Source organism: Rhamphochromis sp. 'chilingali' (assembly GCF_963969265.1).
Source record: "Rhamphochromis sp. 'chilingali' genome assembly, chromosome: 13".
In the NCBI taxonomy this organism is placed as follows: Eukaryota; Metazoa; Chordata; class Actinopteri; order Cichliformes; family Cichlidae; genus Rhamphochromis; species Rhamphochromis sp. 'chilingali'.
The window spans coordinates 7235525-7249203 of record NC_137940.1 but is presented as its reverse complement, the minus strand read 5'-3'; the positions used below and the strand labels follow the sequence as shown (position 1 = coordinate 7249203).

The window sequence follows — 13679 nt, the reverse complement described above, 5'->3', positions numbered from 1 at the left end:
AGAATTTATTTTACAAAATGTTCAAGGTAGCAGGCATGACACTGGATAATATCATGCTGGGACAGAGTCTATTCTGCTTTGCTCTTCCAATAAAAGTTTGAAATCACTGCCTTTTACAGGCAGGCTACAAGCACAAATTCAAACCATTTAAAAGCTCTGCTGTAGAATCACAGTAAAAATCACTGTTACAGTTTGTTGACCTGTGAGGTAGTCCAGCCTGTTTATGCTGATATAGAAAAGATTTTTAAACCAGGGAAAATGCTGCACTTAATGCATACTACAAGTCCAGGTCCAGAGTTCTGCCACCATCAGGATCCCAAACATAATGTATCTGTTGTGTTACATGTGGCTTTTACATGCTGTGTTTTTAAGTGGATGTCAAAGTAAATACAGCTGAGATGCTGACTAGTGAATACAGAGATATTCACCATGAGCACTGAACACTGTTTATGCACTGATATAATGAACATAAGTATAATATCCTTGTTAATCATTATAATAATAAAAACTAAAGGAGGAGACTACTTTGCAGTTCAAAAAAGTCAAATTTGAGTGACGATGCTTGGATTGATATGGCAGTAAGTGTCCCGTTTTGTGCTACATATTAGCCTCACAGTAGGTCCTCAGGAGCCAGTGGAGAACTATAGGCAATATTTTACCATAACCCCTGTAACACGAAGTTCAAACTAGATGAAATTCAAAGTAGAATTCTCTGACACTTAGTGGTATAAAACATTTTTTCTATGTTTCTCTATCCAGTCATCTCTGTCACTTCCATAAAAGTGAAAAAACAAAACTCTGCACGAGGATGTGCTTCAAAAAGAAAGAGGGGCTACGGTTTAGGTCAAGCTAAAGGGAAGGTTCCAAGGTGGCTGTGAGGTTGATGGGATGGCTGAGAGAAAGTTACAAGGCTGCAAAACTAATCCTGTATATTCCAATTATCAATATGACAAAATAGACAAAATATACAAGATTAATATCTCAGCTATGATTGTGCAGCCTTGATGACTTTCATAGTGGAGAATTATGGGAAGGGGGGGATCGGTTAGACTTTAAGTCCAGTGTGCAGACTTTACCTGAAGGGTCAGCACTATGTTCTCTGGCTGAAGGAGGCCAGATCAGATGAAGAGGGCATGCAGAAGACAAAGGCAATGCAGCATCAAAAAAAAAAGAGCAAAGCCACAAAGTGAACACGTGATGAAAGAGAACAACAAAAAGAGAAATTAAAGTCATGCATTTCCATACATAGCACATAAATAAGACTGCAAATTGCACTCTTTATTTAGCTCTCAGGCCTAAAAAAGCCTTTGGTTGTCAAACCTGTTTGCTCCAATGAGCTCAAATGATTTATCTCTCTAAATTTATAGGTTGTGCCAGAAGCAATAACCATTTTTTTCCCCTGGAATGCCGGTAAAAAGATGGCATTGCCTTGGCTAATGAAAGCTATTGACACCTTGTTTTAGAGAAGTCACAGACTACTGCGTTTCTACATTTCTAATGTAATGTATTTCATGAATTGCTGTTTCCAATCAGTAAAAACATGCAGCAAGGAGGATGAAAGGCACAGAAAAGCAATCATTTCACCACACAAACAAGCACACACTCAGTTACCTTTTGATATTCCGTCTGAATGGCTCCAAACTTGTCCTTTGCCAGTTTGACAATAAGATCTGCAGCGGCATAAAGAAAACAAACACATGAAGAGAACTTTGGTGTTTTCCTGTAATAAAAAATGACATGCATGGAGGATTCTTTTATCCAGCAGATTATATCGCACTCTCATTAAATTGTATGAATTTCTAGCATCCGTGGCAACGTTTTTAAACACATCTGCCTCTGTTACAATTTAGACATTTGATATTACTACAGGATACAACACAAAAACATTACATGTCCCAAATTAGTCCCAAATAAATACAAAAAGTGTTCCATACTCTATACTAGTCTTAATTGGGATTTTTTTAGAGTGGTACACAAACATCTTTATAGTTCATGCTCAATATTACTGTTCAGCATATTGATTGACAGTTTGTTTATAACAGTCTTAGTATTGACACTTTACTTAGGTAGGAACTGGAGTAAACTGTAGACTCTGCACATTTTGAGAAATAATTTATGCCAGGCTGAAGAAGGAAGTTGACATTTTTGACAAGAATGTCAGGAAAACCAGAGCCACACTGTGACACTGCAGCCTCCTCATCCCCAACTCTTGTGCTGACAGTGTGAGGAACTTGTATTTTATTTAGTTGTAGTCTGTCTATATGTTTGGACTCTGTTGTAGCTATTTGTATCCTGATTACTTAAAATACTCTACCTGGTGGATGTCAGTATCACGATTTTGTTAATCAGCAAAACCACCAACATGTCACATTATTGATATTAAATTAGATACCAAAAATCAATGAAATTAAATGTTTCTCTCGATGAATTCTTAGCTAAAAATATGAGTGTGCAACACCCAGCTCACTTTCTATTTTACTGCGTCTTTAAATAATGAACTAATGTTAGTTATTGCTTTAGCACATGCAGCAGTGGAAATAGCAATAACAGTCACGCTATATATATATATATATATATATATATATATATATATATATATATATATATATATATATATATATATATATATATATATATATATATATATATATATATATATATATATATATATAGCAGCTGGATAGCGTAGTGGTTAGACTACACGCCTTTGGAACAGAGGATCGCAAGTTCGATTCCTGCCTGGGGCGTCTGTATCCAGTAAGGGTCCTAAGGCTAGACCCCCTATGCTAAGCAAGCCTACCGCAGACATGAGCGAGACAGATAAATATGAAGGCATGCCGGCTCGGACGTCGCCCGGATCAACAAGGTCCGCGTCAGGTGTTGAGGAACCAGGGCACCCTGACGAAAAGTGGGCTACTGGAACAAGAAGGCATCGGTGGGCAAGGGACGAAAACAGGGCGTTGTTGGAATGCTACTACGCAAGTAACCCCGGCGGAAGGGGCTACATGAATAGGATGAGGGACCTATGGATTCTTCGATACCCAACATCCACAATGACGGCGAAACAACTAGTAGCTCAGTGTTCCAACATTCGAAAGAAGGGACTGCTCTCACAGCTAGAGATTGACGAGGTACAACACAAATGCTACGGCAAGGAGGAGTCAGGACGCCAGGTCAGGGGGGAGATATCATCACCCCCACCCGAGATTGGGTACATAGCCCCAAGTGTGATAGGAGAAGGATCGTTGAGTGCGAGAGGAACTGACCTGAAAAATAGGATCATGGCCAAGCTTGAAACCTGGATCCCCCGTAGCCGGTTACCAAGATTACGTGAAGTACCCTCAGAAGGTCTGCTAGATGATGTTAATGCAGCACTACGGGCAATACCTACAACCACGATTACCGACACTAACAAGCTGATCTACAATACGGCAGCAGTGATCAGTGAGATGCTTGGCTACAAGTTGAACAGCCATAAGGGGCAGTACCCTCCATGGAGAAGGAGGCTAGAGGGCAAGATCAAAGTAGCACGGAGAGAGGTTAGCCAACTAACGGAGTTGCAGAAAGGTGCGACGAATAAGGTGCCTAAGAAATACAGCAAGCTGTCCATACCTGAGGCCTTGGAAACTGCCAAGCAAAGACTCACAGCCTTGGCCAGCCGCTTGAGGAGGTACACCAGAGAGATAGAAGGCAGGAGAATAAACCAGCTGTTCTCCACAGAACCAGCAAAGGTGTACTCTCAGTGGCAAGGGAACAATAATAATAAGAGAACAGCACCACCAAGGCTGGAGACGGAGCAATACTGGAAGAGCATATGGGAGAAGGATGCAACCCATAACGGCAATGCTCAGTGGCTAGAGGATCTGAGGGCAGACCACAGCGACCTCCCTGAACAGGGTCCAGTAACCATCACAGTGGCAGATATCCAAGAAAGGGTCTCCAGTATGAAGAGTTGGACAGCACCAGGGCCCGACATGGTTCACGCCTACTGGCTGAAGAAGCTAACTGCACTCCACGAGCGTCTGGCAGCACAAAGGAACCAGCTGCTAGTTAACGAGAGACACCCGGAATGGCTAACTGAAGGCCGGACGGTCCTGATCCCCAAGGACCCCAAGAAGGGACCGGTCCCCTCCAACTACCGACCAATAACCTGCCTCAGTACTACATGGAAGCTCCTGTCAGGCATCATATCGGCTAAGATGAACAGGCACATGGGTCAATACATGAGCGGGACACAGAAAGGAATTGGCAAGAATACCAGAGGCGCAAAACACCAGCTACTGGTAGACAGAACAATCAGCCGAGACTGCAAGACCAGACTGACCAACCTGTGCACTGCCTGGATTGATTACAAGAAGGCCTATGACTCAATGCCCCACAGCTGGATACTGGAATGCCTAGAATTGTACAAGATCAATGGGACCCTAAGAGCCTTCATCAGGAACTCAATGGGGATGTGGCGTACAACACTAGAGGCCAACTCCAAGCCCATAGCACAAGTCACCATCAAGTGCGGGATCTACCAAGGAGATGCTCTGTCCCCACTGCTGTTCTGCATAGGCCTGAACCCCCTCAGTGAGATCATTAACAAGACTGGCTACGGATACCGACTACGGAACGGAGCAGTTGTCAGCCACCTCCTGTACATGGATGACATCAAGCTGTATGCCAAGAGTGAACGAGACATCGATTCACTGATCCACACTACCAGGCTATACAGCAATGACATTGGAATGTCGTTCGGACTGGAGAAGTGTAGTCGGATGGTAACAAAGAGAGGGAAGGTAGTCAGAACTGAGGGGATTGAACTACCAGAAGGCAACATTGCAGACATAGAGGACAGTTACAAGTACTTGGGGATCCCGCAGGCGAATGGGAACCATGAAGAGGCCGCTAGAAAAGCTGCAACCACCAAGTACCTGCAGAGGGTCAGGCAAGTCCTGAGGAGTCAGCTGAATGGTAAGAACAAGATCCGGGCCATCAACACGTACGCCCTGCCCGTGATCAGGTACCCTGCTGGGGTAATAGGCTGGCCAAAGGAGGAGATAGAAGCCACTGACATAAAGACAAGAAAGCTCCTTACCATGCATGGAGGGTTTCACCCCAAGTCCAGCACCCTGAGGCTGTACGCTAAGCGGAAGGAAGGGGGCCGGGGACTGGTGAGTGTCAGCACCACAGTCCAGGATGAGACAACGAACATCCAAGAATACATTGGGAAGATGGCCCCAACTGACCGAGTGCTCAGTGAATACCTCAGGCAGCAGAAACCCAAGAAAGAGGAGGGAGACGAGGAACCATCATGGAAGGACAGAGCCCTGCACGGTATGTACCACCGGCAGATAGAGGAGGTGGCTGATATCCAGAAATCCTACCAGTGGCTGGACAAAGCTGGACTGAAAGACAGCACAGAGGCACTAATCATGGCAGCACAAGAACAAGCTCTGAGCACAAGATCCATAGAGGCTGGGGTCTATCACACCAGGCAAGACCCCAGGTGCAGGCTGTGTAAAGATGCCCCAGAGACAATCCAGCACATAACAGCAGGGTGCAAGATGCTAGCAGGCAAGGCATACATGGAACGCCATAACCAAGTGGCCGGCATAGTGTACAGGAACATCTGTGCGGAGTATAACCTGGAAGTCCCGAGGTCAAAATGGGAGATGCCCCCAAGGGTGGTGGAGAATGACCGAGCTAAGATCCTGTGGGACTTCCAGATACAGACGGACAAAATGGTGGTGGCTAACCAACCGGACATAGTGGTGGTAGACAAACAGAAGAAGACGGCCGTAGTGATCGATGTAGCGGTTCCGAATGACAGCAATATCAGGAAGAAGGAACACGAGAAGCTGGAGAAATACCAAGGGCTCAGAGAAGAGCTCGAGAGGATGTGGAGGGTGAAGGTAACGGTGGTCCCCGTGGTAATCGGAGCACTAGGTGCGGTGACTCCCAAGATAGGCGAGTGGCTCCAGCAGATCCCGGGAACAACATCGGAGATCTCTGTCCAGAAGAGCGCAGTCCTGGGAACAGCTAAGATACTGCGCAGGACCCTCAAGCTCCCAGGCCTCTGGTAGAGGACCCGAGCTTGAAGGATAAACCGCCCGCAGGGGCGTGCTGGGTGTATATATATATATATATATATATATATATATATATATATATATATATATATACACATATATAAAGTTAACTGAAATGGACTCATTTTCAACTTCAAAAGCAGAGTTTTTCCTTTTACCTTTCCCCAAATAATCTGAGTAACAAAATATCTCTGTACTAAAAAAATATTTGTGAAATGATCTTTTTGGATGATTGTTTTCTTTTCCCACTTTCCCACATTTGTCATCAAACCATTGCAGAACCTACATAACTATAGTTCTATGAAAAGAAATGCTTCTTGGCAAGAAATCTTATCTTATTTCCTTATAAATAGTGCCACATTTATACGGGAACTATATCTGTGAGTATGTAGACCCATGAAAAACTTGCCGAACCTTTCGTTTAATCTACCTCTTTTATTTACAGTGTAATTCTGATGACTTTTGGTAACATTTTAAAAGCCTTAATTAAAGCCATCCATATGTATATAGAGCAATATGAGCCATTTAGATTTTGGTTAGTTTTCATAACTACGTGATTACTTGGTATCGTGTGTATTTTGTATACATATATACATAAAACGTAAAATTTATTTATTTTTTACACTTCAACTAATAAAAACAGAGATTGTAACAAGAAATGTGCAAATTTATAACAGATACAACTAATAATCTCAAACATGACTTTCACATATGGAAATACATTCAGGACCAGAATTTCTGACCTCACTTTGCTCTGTTATACTTCTTTAAAGTTGTGATAGCAGTGTAAGTATGTAGACATTTGTGTTTCTGTCTGTATGTATGGTACTGTTCATTTAATTGGTAACTGTTCTGCTAGGCATTTAGTAGAGCCTATAACTTACAGTCAGACAGAATTTAAATATGAAATCTTTAAAGAGATTTAGAAAAGAAAATGTTGTCCACCTACAGATTCTTAAAACTCTGAGGAAGGATATTTGTTATCTTCCAAAAGTAGCCAGGAAAGGAAATGAAAAGGCACCGTTTGTTACAAGAATGGAGATGGGGTATTTCCTGATACAGCTGAGTAGCTAAGATAATTAGGTGTTTTCCCAGCAACAGTGATGCATCAGCAGTAGTTTCAAGGTAGACAGAGCACATAGCTCACTGTGTAAATGTTGAATAATCAGTAACATTGCACACCTTTAGGAAGAGTAAGAGTAGTAAAAAGAATATGCAGGGGGAAAACAAAACAATTTGCTTTGCATTTTGGCTCCAGGCCCTTTCCACGCAAGATTTGTCTTTGCTGTCCACTGAAGAATAGCAGCTTTGTGACACGTATCTAAAGATTCATGTCTTTTTGTTTTGTTCTTAAGAAACTTAAAGTGGTAAAAGTTAAACAATGGTAGACCTGTAGTGACCTTACCAAGAGATAAAACTGTCCTCAAGTGGACCCTTTCCACTATGGATGAAGCCAATTAAATACAGTACAGTTGTATTCAATGTTAGAAAAGGAATTTCATGGGTACATCCTAAACAATTATATCTCCTGTCAAACAGAGCATCTTGGTGTTATCTTTTTTATCTACACCTGGAGCTGGCTGTGACTCATCATGCAATGATGACAGAGACAGCAAGGCTTCTTGGAGGCAAAGGGTTTCCAAAAATAATGATGTCAAAGCCACAGCTTGAGTTTTCTTCTGCAATGCAGTGAATACAAAAAATATCTTATGGAATTGTTGAGAAGAATTACTTTTCATTCTAACAACAGATTGTTAGACATCGTATGCTTGCGTCTTGTTCACAGCCAGATTGGTATTAATGGGAAGTTGCTTTATAATAATCTTTAAACCATATATTATGGCTGTTCAGAAACAGGTTATGTCCAATTGTTCAATTTACAGTTAATTATGATGAACATGAATTTGACTAAGAGGCTTCCATGGGCTTCTTTTTTCACATTCATCTGTCTGGTATACCTACAGGCGTCTGCTGGCTTTTGTATTTGATGCCTTGCAGCAGCAATTACTGTAACTACTGTAATTGAAAAGCTGAGCTTTGTGATATACTTTGTCTGAATTTTTTTCCACCACATTTGGGAAACATAATTCTCTATTACAGGTCGATCGTGTCAGTGTTTCCAGCTTTCAGGGTAGTTCCTACACCCCTGCCAGTCACTATTGTGCATTTTGAGCCGAGGTGTAAAATAATCCAGCCTTCTGGAGGAAAACAAGTACAGTGAGTCAAGCCCAGCTATTATCTTTCCTTGTGCTTATGCACATTTGAAAGAAGCTACTGACCTTTTTATAAGGCGTGTTCCCTTTTATTCAGAGAGGATGAAACCTGTGATGTTATCATTTCAGGTAATAAAATATCTCCAAAACAAGTTTTGTGAGGCCTGTACAGTATGCTAACGTGTAACAGCACAAGAAGCGAAACTTCACTTTTGTTGACTTCAGTCAAAAAGTTGAAATTAAGGAAAAAAAGGGCAAATTATAATAGCAATATTTAATTTTGACTTACATTTTATATCTCAGAATTTGTAAACAGTTAAACAGTTATTCAACTTAATAGCTGGAGACGTTCTTCTGATTAAATTAGGACTGCTACTACATCCATAAATGTTTTAGTTTCCTATTAAAAAGCGACAAAAAAATTAGAATATAGTTCACAAAATTATCATCACGCTGCATTTGACAAATAAATATATAACTATTGAAACTATAAAATCAGGAAAATGTTTTCTGCAACTGTAGAGCAGATTTCAAATAATCATCCCAGCTGTTTAGTGTACAATGATTATCTTTAACACTGAATACTGACAAATCCAATGAATAATACTGATCATCTCATTACAATGCAATATTCTGATAGGTCCGGGCATTCAGGTGGATCTTTTGACATGCACCATCCACCTAAACATTGTTCTAAACAAATCCCTACTCCCCAAAGGAAATGCTCAGGATTTGGCCAAGAAACACAACAAAAGAGGCAATGATCTATGCTTTAAAATCCTTTCCAATCTGACATTCACATGCTCAAGTCCCACCCCGCTACTCACAAGACTCCAAGAACGTGCTGTATAAATCCAAGTGCCTGACATCACAGGACACACTTTAAGCTCCAGTGTTTTTACCCCTTTGGGTCAGAGCTGTTTAGGAAGCTTGAGGGAGACCTCCACAAGATTAGAAAGATGTTGTGGTTGATTGGTGTATGAGTGTGACGAGCAAAATGAATGAATGAAAAGCAGATTCTGTTATTACTATTGCCAATAAATGAATTGATGAATGAAAATGGGAGCGATTTTCAACCATAAGGAGTAAAAGAATGTCTGCAGACTAGAGGAATAGAACACAAAGGAAGGAGAAAGATCAAAGACTGCAGGATCACAAAGGAGAGAAATAAGAGGTGAAAGAAAAGCAACAGGGAGAGAGTGCTGGACTGAATCCATCTTCGGCAGTGAGAGGCATCTAATCCTATGTGAACGAAAACCTCACTTAATTCTAGTTTCAACTCACGCTCCCTCTCCTCTCAACCCTCCTGCTGGTACTTGTCATTTATTAAACACATACATATATTAGCCAGGATTCTTTGGCCTTTAACCCCACTAACCTCCTTGTCATATAAACTGTGGCTTCAGCAATTTAAACGAATTGTTCATGGATTTTGAACTGCTTACCCTACAAAAATGTGTTACAGTAATGAATGCTATTTTAAAAAAAAAGTAAATGCCAGCAGTTGAAGCTCCGTCAGTATCTTCTGAACTGAAAACAAAAATCAAAGTAGAGTTTTTCCAAAAGATGTAATGAGGCTTTGCAGGGAGCTCAAGATAAGCAGAACCTGGCAAGATAAATTTTTCATCACTTTGACTAGAAATGAGTCACCCGCCCAGAGGACTCCAGCAGGTCTCTATCATGGTTCCTCTGCTCAGTGTTGAAATGGGAGAGGAAGAAGATTTCTGGACAGCAATGAACAGTGGGGGTTTTCAACCTACTGTGCTTGCTTGGACCGGAATTTTGATCTCACTAGGGTGGAAAAGTGAATTATTCAGCCAAAGCATATCCTCTGGCTTTCCAGCGTAATTGTATAAAATCGTTTTAAAGAGTATTCTTACCTTGTGGAGCATGGATATGTATATTGAACAGCTCTCTGTGAGCTTGACAACAGGGAGTCAAAACAAATCTGATCGCAACACATCTAACCTTAGTTCTTCTGGTCTTTAAGCCAGCATGAAATGCATAAAAAGGTTTCAGTGTTACCAGCTCAGATCCACTTTACTTCAATTTGACATGTTTTATAATTTGCTTTTTTGTGTTTTATCATTTCTCAACATGCTGCTCTTTGAATGGACTTAAAATCAAAATTCAATACATGCATTTTAAAGGGTCAAAACAGACAAAACATCTTAAAATACACCATCCATCTGTTATTGGTCTACACTAAATTAAATGTTTGCTTTGAGAATTTGTGTTTTTTACAGTTCCATTAATTTTGCCACCAAAATGTACAGATTTAATCAATAAAAATAGGCTGGTTAATACATAATAAAAAGAGTGTTGTGACAGATGCCAAGCACAATACTTCCAACTGTAAACATCATCCATAGCTCTTTACTATAAGAGCTTGCATTTCATTGGTTAATTAGAGTAATACATAAGAAAAGCAAATTAGATGTGTGACTGGTAATCCTCTCAGGAACTTCTCCAGAGTTCCTGAGAAAAAAACAACAAGAAAACACAAAACAAAAAGGCGATTAGACCCATGGATTAAATGATCTGACAGGAGTGTTCAAACCTACACATTTAGTGACTGAATATAATAAACCCCAAGTTCTGCTGTGCATTGATTGTTTGTAGGGATTTAGGGCAGTTTCAGATTTAAGGCTCCAGTGTTGGTGAATAGTATTAAGGCACACTCGTATTTTCACCATATGCTGTATTCCAGTTATGTAATTAAGAACACAAAAAGCACTTCTAAATGGCTTTGGTTTAATTTTAAAAACAGCTGAGCTTACAACACACACACACAAATGTTGTAGTTGTCCTTCTTTGCCACAGTGATTAAAGTAGGCTGCCTATAAAAAGTCTGTTGTCTTCATCTTAACTAATGTCTGTTTCCTTCTTCTAATTTGTTATCCGTGTAAGTTAAAACTGTGTCAAATTCTTCATGTCAGTGTTTTTGTGGTGGATTTATCCTATGAGGTCCATCATCAGTGATGACCCCAACCCTTCTTCTAACGTCAAGGTCAGGGGTGTCAAACTCCAGTCCTCCAGGGCCAGTATCCTGCTTGTTTTTAAGATATCCCTGCCCTACCTGCTGCTGATTACCTGGACCAGGTATGCTTTGCCAATAAGAAGCTACAAGGCCAGGTTAGTTGGAAAACAAGCAGGACAGCGGCCCTCGATGCCTAGAGTTCAACACCTGTGGTCTAGGTAATCAGATTACATAATTTCTGTTCATTATTATATTATTATCTCAAGTCTTGACAAACCTGGAATAAAGAAAATAATCGTGTAACTGAAACACAAGGGAAAAAGAAAGGTGTACTTTTTACTTTTCTCAAGAATATGCAGTTAGCATAAGGTTAATGTTACACTTACCATTTATGATGGCTTGGACCTCAGAGGGTTAACACTTTTGATACCAGGACAGTAAAATATCATACCATCCACAATAACATGGTATAGATTGATACACGATTAAATAAAATGTCATCTTGCAGTATCAATGGTATGATGACACCACAAATTTACAACCCTAGCACACAACACAACATCTGGTAATGATTTAGTGTCTAAACAGACTTATGCTATAGCATTATACTTTAATATTGCTGTTGCTGGCACCTTTTGGCAATAGATTTACACTTCGAATTATGTAGTTTGTTAGTAATGATAGCAGCTAACTAGATAACAACGATGGATAGTACCCTCCATGTCCTTACAGTCACAAATGCTGCTATTTGATCAAGATCCCCAACTATGAATTTATAAAATCTTAGTGTTTAGAATTAAAATCATATCCTGTGAAGGTCACTTTAATAGAGAGACAAAGATCTTTCTTTCAGCCTCCTATCAAATAAAATCTGCATTTATTAATTCAGGCTTCCTGTGAAACTTCATTTACTATGTTGGTCGTATCATATGATGACAAACATTAAAAAATATTTATATATTACTGTTTCATATAGGAGTATACATATTAATGGATATATGTCTGTGATCACAACATTCATATTCAGTTTTGTCACTTATCAAATGTTTTTTCCACCAACAGTAGTTTTTACAGTGTTATGGAAACAACCAGCCTTTCTGTTACGAGGCTGTCTGTGTAACCAATAGGACATCCTGTGCCTGTTATTGAAGCAGAGCTGTTGAAATGACTGACCTTTGTAAACGCTGCGCTGAGGCTCAAACAGCATCAGCTATTCAGGACTATCATTTAACACAGTCTTTGAAAAACCAATAACCTTTTTCCTGTGGGGAACTGGAGCCTTTTTGCTCAAATAAAAGACACAAAACAGAGGTCCAATTGACCATGAAGCTGCCTGTTGGGGGTAGAAGCTATACAGGACTTTCCCGCTATAAAAATGAAAAGAAAATGCTGCAACCACGCTCAAGTTTCACCAATTCAGTGCTCAATCGTCACCCATTCATCAACTATGGCAATTCTGTTGTTTATTAATGATATAACCTTGTCAGAGATGTAAATGTCAATCTGATGTCTTGTACTATGCACAAATCTTTAGTTACCGCTCATTTCTTTATACACTGCTTCAAAGGAATTAGACTTTTTTTTTTAAATACATTTTTAAGTAGTCTCGAATGATGGTTCTTCAGCCTTTCTGAAAGTTTTTCAAAGTTTTAGTTTGGAGATTGACTACTTCTTCACTCAGTGTCAGTTCAGTCCTTGGACCTGACCATTTTCAGAAGAGTCGGTTTTTTGTTAAGCCACTTAACACTGATCTATGAATCATTCAAGCATAAAAAGAGATCTAACGTTTTAAGGCACTTAAGAAATAAACCAATGTTGTGTCTACATGTAACAGACAAAAAAGCGATTCTAAATTATATCATTAGGGACTTTGGTGTCTAATGGTAACTGTATGATAAATGATGACATTTTTGTAGTTTATTTCCCAATTATATATACTAAGAAATAATGAAAAAGGTTTTTCACAAATTCATCTGTCTAGAAATTGAAATCAAATACAGAAACCGGACTTTAAATGGAGCAAATCTCGACAAATAAGACGAAAACCCTGGCACACACACACACATGTTCACTGCTGCTGGGTTTCAGAATTTATGCTTATTTTACATACAGACTTATTTTAAGTGGTTCCACAAAAAAGCATAAGCTGAACTGCTAAAATGCAAAAGCTGAAAGTGTGAAAGAAGAAGAGAAAGACATCTAAGTGTAACAGAAGGATCTGAAACAAACCAAGACAGATGGACAAAGAAAAACAGCAGAGCAAGAGTGTCAGAGGCAAGCAGAGAGAATACTTAAAGGAGCGGTGAACGTATCATGGAGAGTTGGTAAAAATGCACGAGGTGGTAAAATGGGAAGAATTATAGTTTACCTAGATTGTACAGTATTACTGCTCTTGTCACTGCATATACA

At 39.9% G+C, this 13679-nt stretch overlaps 1 protein-coding gene across 8 annotated transcripts in view; it reads right to left on the bottom strand.

Moving 5' to 3' along the window:
- Positions 1-13679, bottom strand: part of prom1a (prominin 1a) — a 90141-nt gene that overhangs the window by 51135 nt on the left and 25327 nt on the right. For 7 of the 8 annotated variants that reach the window (XM_080901276.1, XM_080901277.1, XM_080901278.1 and 4 more), the window contains exons 2-3: positions 1612-1670; positions 1077-1103 (exon numbers count right to left, since the gene is read on the bottom strand). In XM_080901276.1, coding sequence (XP_080757402.1) covers positions 1077-1103; positions 1612-1670 — 86 coding nt within the window. The remainder of the gene's footprint in view (positions 1-1076; positions 1104-1611; positions 1671-13679) is intronic. The other variant, XM_080901279.1, reaches the window with a different exon arrangement.